General features: G+C 34.9%; 2 protein-coding genes across 2 annotated transcripts in view; both read left to right on the top strand.

Moving 5' to 3' along the window:
- The first annotated feature begins 329 nt into the window (after window positions 1–329).
- LOC140059147 (uncharacterized) lies at window positions 330–5,506 on the top strand. Its single transcript, XM_072104986.1, has 4 exons — window positions 330–492; window positions 626–679; window positions 3,297–3,386; window positions 3,526–5,506. The coding sequence occupies exons 1-4, from the start codon at window positions 342–344 to the stop codon at window positions 4,821–4,823; spliced, it is 1,593 nt and encodes a 530-aa protein (XP_071961087.1). The 5' UTR covers window positions 330–341; the 3' UTR covers window positions 4,824–5,506.
- A 1,654-nt stretch (window positions 5,507–7,160) lies between these two features.
- Window positions 7,161–8,758, top strand: part of LOC140059445 (uncharacterized) — a 146,610-nt gene continuing 145,012 nt past the window's right edge. The window contains exon 1 of the transcript XR_011847187.1: window positions 7,161–7,175. The gene's annotated coding sequence lies outside the window, so the exon portion shown is untranslated. The remainder of the gene's footprint in view (window positions 7,176–8,758) is intronic.

The raw sequence follows: 8,758 nt of genomic DNA, 5'->3' as shown, positions 1-8,758 counted from the left end.
GCCCAATCAAGATGATTAAAGTGTTGTACAAAGAGTTTGTGCCAGATAAAGGTATACTAGAGAACACGTCGTCAATGATTGATTTGTTAAACTTGTTGTGTAAACATAAAGGACTGAATAAAGACAATCCCAATCTTATATATGATACCATAACTATAACACAACAGGATGGCGTTTGGGAGAAAATACATAAAATAACAGATTTAAAAATGGTATGCCCACGCCCATGCAGAGAAGAGAGAGCTTTGGCATTTAGTGAATACAGACAGAGTGTAATGCGACTTGGATATAAGATGAAATCTAGCGATACATTAAGGTTACGTCAGGCTTTTAACGAAACAATGTCTACTGAGTATAAGGATAGTTGGAGTTTGATTATGGATCTTGAACGAAAGAATATTCTCTCAGAAAAAAAGATGATGGAATTCATTGAGATATTAAGAACAAATGGACTAACATTTTTAATCAAATCTGGTGATTCTGTAAATAACTGTAAGTATTTTACCAAAAGGTAATTGTTTCTTTTTATCTTTAAATCATCATTTATTTTCCATTTTAAGTTTAAGTGTTCAGAATGAGTGTTGTGGGTTATGTCATTTGATATTTGTTATATTTTCTACCATAGTGTCAATTCGAGCTATTAACCGGAAGTCTAAGGTTAAACAACATGCATGCAAAGGTAAGCTCTGTAATCTCCTAGCAAAAATGTCTGTTTTTAATGAATTAACAATATCAATTCATATAATACATATATTTTTTGGAGAAACAAAAAACACTCTCCGTATGAGAATGACACAACATAGATCAGCTATCAAAACATTAAAGCTTGATCAACCTGTAGCCGAACATTTTAATTCAGCTGGTCACTCGATTGCAAATTTCAGAGTTATTGCAATAGACCACGATGTCAAATGGAGCAACAAAACTCGCAAAGACAAAGAAAACCACTGGGAATTACTACTTAAAATCACAAAACCTTTTGGACTTAACATTTGGAACATACTCCCAGATCGGTAAAATTATTCCATTGACTACCAAAATTTAAGTTTCAATATTAAACACCATTTAAGCTGTTTTTTAGTCTCATTCCAAAATTGTTTATATCTCTACCAAGCTACCTTCTTTGTTTTCTACTCTTATTCAGACTCCACCCTGGCTCCCTTTGTTATATTTCTTTTATTCCTGTCCACCCAGGCAGCACTTGCCAGCTTTATACTATGACGTTATCCAAATTCCTTCACTTGCACTGATGAAGGGCTAGTGTTGCCCGAAAGCTCTGCTAACTTTTCTGGCTGTTTACTTTATCGTTTTGATTTAGCTTTTCGCTTTTATTTTTGTATCTCCATTGAGATCCAGCCACTGATACCCACAGCATTGTCATTTTGTTCAGTAATTTGCCTTTGGATTTATATATATGTATATATAAACACATTAGGCAATGAACATTAATTCGAAACCGCCCGGTGATATACTGAAATTTAATTAATTAATTTGAAACGATAAAGATGAGGAAATCTGTGAGAATGAGAAAAATAAACACATTAGGCAATGAACATTAATTCGAAACCGCCCGGTGATATACTGAAATTTAATTAATTAATTTGAAACGATAAAGATGAGGAAATCTGTGAGAATGAGAAAAAGTCGCCCCAACCGAGACTCGAACTCGGACCGCCTGCTTGATATGCAGATGTCCTAACCATTAGACCACTGGGGCTTTCATGCTATTGTTCAAACTCGATTGGATAGCGACTCTTTAACATTCTCGGCGTAGTACGGCGGAACAGCGCTAGTCCTCAGTTGTACGCACGCGCACCAGAGATCAAATTGATACGCCCTCATCTTTCAGTATTTTTATTCACGAGGCGGGATCTCCGAAGAGATACTTTTATATATATAAACACATTAGGCAATGAACATTAATTCGAAACCGCCCGGTGATATACTGAAATTTAATTAATTAATTTGAAACGATAAAGATGAGGAAATCTGTGAGAATGAGAAAAATAAACACATTAGGCAATGAACATTAATTCGAAACCGCCCGGTGATATACTGAAATTTAATTAATTAATTTGAACGATAAAGATGAGGAAATCTGTGAGAATGAGAAAAAGTCGCCCCAACCGAGACTCGAACTCGGACCGCCTGCTTGATATGCAGATGTCCTAACCATTAGACCACTGGGGCTTTCATGGTATTGTTCAAACTCGATTGGATAGCGACTCTTTAACATTCTCGGCGTGGTACGGCGGAACAGCACTAGTCCTCAGTTGTACGCACGCGCACCAGAGATCAAATTGATACGCCCTCATCTTTCAGTATTTTTATACACGAGGCGGGATCTCCGAAGAGATACTTTTATATATATAAACACATTAGGCAATGAACATTAATTCGAAACCGCCCGGTGATATACTGAAATTTAATTAATTAATTTGAAACGATAAAGATGAGGAAATCTGTGAGAATGAGAAAAAGTCGCCCCAACCGAGGCTCGAACTCGGACCGCCTGCTTGATATGCAGATGTCCTAACCATTAGACCACTGGGGCTTTCATGGTATTGTTCGAACTCGATTGGATAACGACTCTTTAACACTCTGGATATAATGAATGAATGAATATCTGGATATATATATATATATATATAAAAATCCAAAGGCAAATTACTGAAAAAAATGACAATGCTGTGGGTATCAGTGGCTGGATCTCAATGGAGATACAAAAATAAAAAGCGAAAAGCAAAATCAAAACAATAAAGTAAACAGCCAGAAAAGTTAGCAGAGCTTTCGGGCAACACTAGCCCTTCATTCATATATATATATATATATATATATATATATATATATATATATAAATATATAAACACAAGAGGCAAAGAACATTAATTCTAAACCGCCCGGTGATATACTGAAATTTAATTAATTAATTTGAAACGATAAAGATGAGGATATATATATATATAAATTGTTTATATCTACCAGGCAAGCTATCCTCTTTGTTTTCTACACAATACTATCTACACCCTCTATTCACCAGCCTTATGCCTCTTTTGTTTTATTTCTTTTATTTCTGTCCACTCAGGCAGCGCTTGCACTGCACTGATGAAGGGCTAAGTGTTGCCCGAAAGCTCTGCTAACCTTTTTGGCTGTTTTACTTTATCGTTTTGATTTAGGTTTTCGCTGTTTTGTATCTCCATTGAGATCCAGCCACTGATACTCACAGAATTGTCATTTTTTCAGCAACAGTAAATACAAAATAAATGAATCATGTACTTTTTAAAATGTGTTTATAGCTTTACTAATGGTCGTTGTTTTGTTAATCTTGGGTGTCATAACAATCCACGTTTTTGCAAACAAATATCCAGACCACAAATTAAGAGAAGGTAATATAATTATATTAATTAAGTTGAGCTTATTTTATAATTTTAAGCCTATTTCAAATGTGACGTTGCTATTTCCTGCACTATAGGCCTATATTTTCGATTGTATTTTTTTTTCATTGCGAATATTCGTCATTTTCAGATGAGACTATTCGAAATATGTTAACAGCACAACAGAAACAAGCATACCAAAAAAAAATACGAACACCGCCGATGTTGGATGTAGAATCTAACTATGATTTGTCACAGATGTTTACTGAACTAGAAATGTATACCACTACAAAAAAGGAAAATTTTAAAGATAAAACAAAGCACACATTTCAAGAATTATTGAGCTTTATAAAGTCCAGAGAACCATGTAAGGTATTGATTACTGGAAATGGGGGAATTGGAAAGACAACATTACTTCAATATATATCTTATAACTGGGCTACAAATAACGATACTACGTTTGATGGTAAAATATTGTTTCTTGTAAACGTCAGAGACATAGAAGTAGAACCGCAAAGCTTCACTGATGTAATCACTGATGTAAATGAGGGAGGAAAAACCTTTATAGAGGAACACGGCAGAGAAATAGTCCTTCTGATAGATGGATTAGATGAGTTGAGATTTGGGATTAATTCAAAAGTATTAACAATAGGAGAAATGGAATACAGCACAGTTATTCTTACTTCACGGCCAGGTTTTATTGAATATTTGTATAATCATTATGACGTACATGTAAAATTAGAGGGATTCACCGCAAAAAACAAAAAGCAATATATAAATAAATATTTCAACTATGTTGGAAATTTTGAACTAGGTAAGTCATTGATTACAGAATTGAAACTTGATTCAACTGATACAAGCATTTGTAGTGGTGATCACAAAAACATATGTGAAATAATTTCATCCCCAATGCTGTTACTTACAACGTGTATTATTTGGAAAAATGAAAAAATTATTCCTAAAGATTTTAAACGTTTGTTTAATGAAATTGTCCGTAACATTTTAAATCAGTTCATTAACAGACCTGATGAGCGTAAAGAAAACGCGATACCACATGGCAATCTTCCGACTAAGTATAAAAATGCAATTCTAATATTAGGACAACTTAGTTATATTAGATTACAAAAGAATTTACTTCATTTTACTAAAGATGACGTATGTAAACTAGTATTAAATGAAACTTTAGTTGACTTAGCCTTAAGCTTAGGATTTGTTTACAAAGATTCTTCTATGGTTCAGGATTCTTTTATGGAGATTTATCGATATCAATATAAGTTATTGTCAGAGGCACTAGCTGGATTTTACTTGTCTAACAAAATTGAAACTTTCAATTCCGAGGAATGCAAGAAAATAAGAACGAACGATTATTTACACATGGTAAGAAAGTATACTATTAGCTTTTTAGGTTCTAACGCAGACAAATCTATGAAGTGTTTAGAAACAGAATAATAATATAACATTAGAAAAAGAATGATTGCATGGTGATTAGCAGAAACCTAATACTGTTCCGTTCTGTCGCCTTGCACGGTGAATGTATTCATACATAATACAATAGGCCTCTGGTCCTGAATGTTTACATAATTTAATACATTATTAGTGCATCGATAAAGGTCTTCTTTTAAATGCAAAATAAACAAATTTAGATAATACGTTTGTTATTATTTTAAATTAATATTTAACATGAATAAACAAAAGTTCAAACATTTAAAACTCCCGATTTACGTTATGTTGTTATATTATAGCGCTTTTAACCATCAAAGCAGATTGTCCAAAAGCGCTTAAAGAACTAAACAGTACTGTATTTTCAAAAGGGCTTCGAAAACTTCAACTGAAGGTGCAACAGCATATTCCAGTATAGGATATATATAACCTTTGTACACTACAAGAATATCACATTTATTACTCAACATAAACTACTTTTTGTTGGCTCTTTTAACCATGTAATCAACTTTCTCCCATTTTAAGTTGTTTTGAATAACAACTCCTAATTTAGCCTGGTGGCGCCAGGATTATGTAGGCCTAGGCCTATACAGTATACCATATTCGAACGATACTGTGTCGTTATGTATTAGGCTTACAGTATTATTTTACTAGTCCTACATTATAAGCGTTTTAATATTTGTACAATAAACTACAACAAAAGGTTCGTTCTTGTTTTTATATTTCTTTTTCATCACCAATACATTGGAATATACAACAAACTGCAGATAACAATATATCTGGATTAGCTATCTCCGCGACACAAACAATATCATTTTAAAACCACAAATTCTTCGAGAATAAACATGCAGTTACAAAGAACACACGTACTATGGGAGGCCATTAGGGCCAAAATAGACAAACGTTGCCGTACGAACAATTCCGCTCCCGTAAGGCAAACTAATGGCGAGACATAATTCCTCGAGTGACAAACAAATATTGCCGTACGGACACACAGACACATTGCCATATGAACAAATTGCTGTATGGTTAAATTGGCGTAAGGACAAACATTGGCGTAAGGAAAAAAATTGGCGTAAGGACAAAAATTGCCGAAAGGACAAAATTGCCGAAAGGACAAAAACTGGCGTATGGACAAATTGGCGTACAGTCTAACTAAATATAAACGTTGAGGGCAGCATAGTATTTTAAAAACACGTGACTGAAACCACTCTGCGTCCACCAGTCCTGCTGGGGAATAAAAACATAATCAAGCTAGCCAACAATTAGTCTGGGTTCCAGACGGAGTTTTGTCTTAATATTAGTAAAAAGATAAATATTTTGGCACATATGGCGTTTCATACGTATACTACTTGATTTTGGATACTCCGTCTGGGGAAACACGCACAAGTCACGTGGTTTGACACCAAGAATACTTGGTGCATACGATTATCCGGTTGACTAGTTTCAGCTGCATGCGATTGGCTACTCACTCGTACACCGTATTAATATTCATATTTCAGAATTTCAAAGACTCAACAACTATAAAGATGATGCGCATGCGCTATGTTACGTTTAGACAATGTGTAGGCTACTTGGGTACATTTATGAAAGTTTCTGACGGGGTTTCTGAAGGCTAGAAATAATTTTATATGCCTAGTAGTCTGGTAAACATTTGATGGGATTTTTCCCAAGAACATGAAAACTCGTCTTGATATGATAGGCTATGCTTCTCAGCTCCGCAAATCAAACATTGAATGGATCATTATTACGCGGAGATAATTTTGATTTAATTCCCACCCAGACCCTGTCCTGTTCTGTGTGGTGGTGTAGCCCTGTTGTTGTGTGCCGCCGGTGGTGGTATGTAGGCCTACTTTATTGGCGTTTTATTTGGCAGGTCATACGTGCGAGTTGAGTAGGACCTACGAAAGAGGCCTAGGCCAAGGACTAAACAATTAATAAACAAAACAACTTGGCATTACTATTTTATATTTCAACAGTCTCGATCGTACATTCAGCACTGTACGTACTCGATCTTTTTCATTTTGAAACAAAATGATCATTGGTTGATTCGAAATCCATATTTACATACCGCCCGCCCCATATAGCCAAATACGGTATGATAACCTACGTCATTCTTATCGGATGTTTGCGGTCTGCAAATCGATTTCTATACGTGTTTCACAAGTCTGTATTTTCAGACAAAGTCGCGGTCGAAATAAAAAAAAAAAAAAAAAAAAAAGATAATACAGACTTGGGGCAAGTCTAAAGAAAAACATCCTCTGAACCAACACAATGGAGTAAATATATACCAACAAACAACCCGTCAAGTTTGTTTGTTGTAAAGAAAAAATATACATTTACTCAACGGGCGAAAATAATGTGAGTTTATCTATGTTTTGCGGTAGTATTAAATTATATTTATGGTAATAAATGAAACCTACTGTGTTTAAAATTATGTATGGATAAACAAGTATTGTTTTTAAGCTGTAGTATATCTTAGTATTTGTAATCTTAGGTGTTGGGTCTTAGCTTTCGTGATCTTAGGTCTTAGGGGGTCTGAGCTTTTGTGGTCTGAGCTTTCGTGACACCCCTAGGCCTAGGCCTAGCCTAGGTAGGTGGCCTACCATTAGAGGCTAGTCTAATGCTAGCCAGGCTAAACATATATATTCAACTTGTATTGCCACAAAAATATATAGGCCTAGCCTAGGCTAGGCCTACCTAGGAGGCCTATATTAAAAACCTACACAGCATGGCAATGTTATGCGCGATTTGCGCAATTTGAAATTGCGCAAAAAAAATCCTTGCGCAATTTGAATTGAAACATGTGTTTCAAATTGCGCAAGCAACGTATTAAATTGCGCAAGTAATCTGCAAATTGCGCAAGGTTTTTCGACAGATTGTGAAATCATGCACACTCATATTTGTATAGTAATTTCTAAGAATCTATATATAAATTTACCTAAGGGCAAAATTCGGTAAATCGCGCGTTATTTCTAGAATGTTTACTCGATGGTATATAAAGTTGGTTAGAATCTCGGTACTGATTTAAACCACCAGATGTAACCCTGTTTACTAATTAAATTGAGTTAGATAATTAGTTATTGACAATTAAAACGAATTTAGGTTGAACTATTTGCCCCAAATAGGGGTGTTTTCCGACCGTAGTATACACTGTCTAATGGATGTCCTCTTAAAAAATACCTGCACACAATAATACGAGGATGCTTCGCATTTTCCTATCTCCTCCTACGATAATTGTTTTTAGTAGCTGAAAACCGGTTGAACAGCTCGAGTACAGTATCATAATGTTGAAGACAGGCCGATTTTCTTTAAAAAATACTATTTTGATAGATTTAATATACGTTTATACAAATGTATTGATTTGCGATGAATGGAACATTCCAATCTCTCAGACTCCTGGTTTGTAGGTAAATTTATGAGCCCTCCATGGTTTAACACAAGTAGGTAAATTTATGGGCCCTTTGAGAATAAACTTAACACTGAGATATGGCATTGCAATACTGCTATTATTTGGTCGCCATTTGAATCGAAATTTTCTTACTAAATTTTCTAGACTTGCCCCAAATCTGTATTATCTTTTTTTTTTTTTTTTTTTTTTATTTCGACCGCGATTTTGTCTGAAAATACAGACTTGTGAAACACGTATAGAAATCGATTTGCAGACCGCAAACATCCGATAAGAATGACGTAGGTTATCATACCGTATTTGGCTATATGGGGCGGGCGGTATGTAAATATGGATTTCGAATCAACCAATGATCATTTTGTTTCAAAATGAAAAAGATCGAGTACGTACAGTGCTGAATGTACGATCGAGACTGTTGAAATATAAAATAGTAATGCCAAGTTGTTTTGTTTATTAATTGTTTAGTCCTTGGCCTAGGCCTCTTTCGTAGGTCCTACTCAACTCGCACGTATGACCTGCCAAATAAAACGCCAAT

Source organism: Antedon mediterranea, chromosome 9 (genome assembly GCF_964355755.1).
Source record: "Antedon mediterranea chromosome 9, ecAntMedi1.1, whole genome shotgun sequence".
Lineage (NCBI taxonomy): Eukaryota > Metazoa > Echinodermata > Crinoidea > Comatulida > Antedonidae > Antedon > Antedon mediterranea.
The sequence above is the reverse complement of the archived record's forward strand: the minus strand, read 5'-3'. Positions and strand labels throughout refer to the sequence as shown.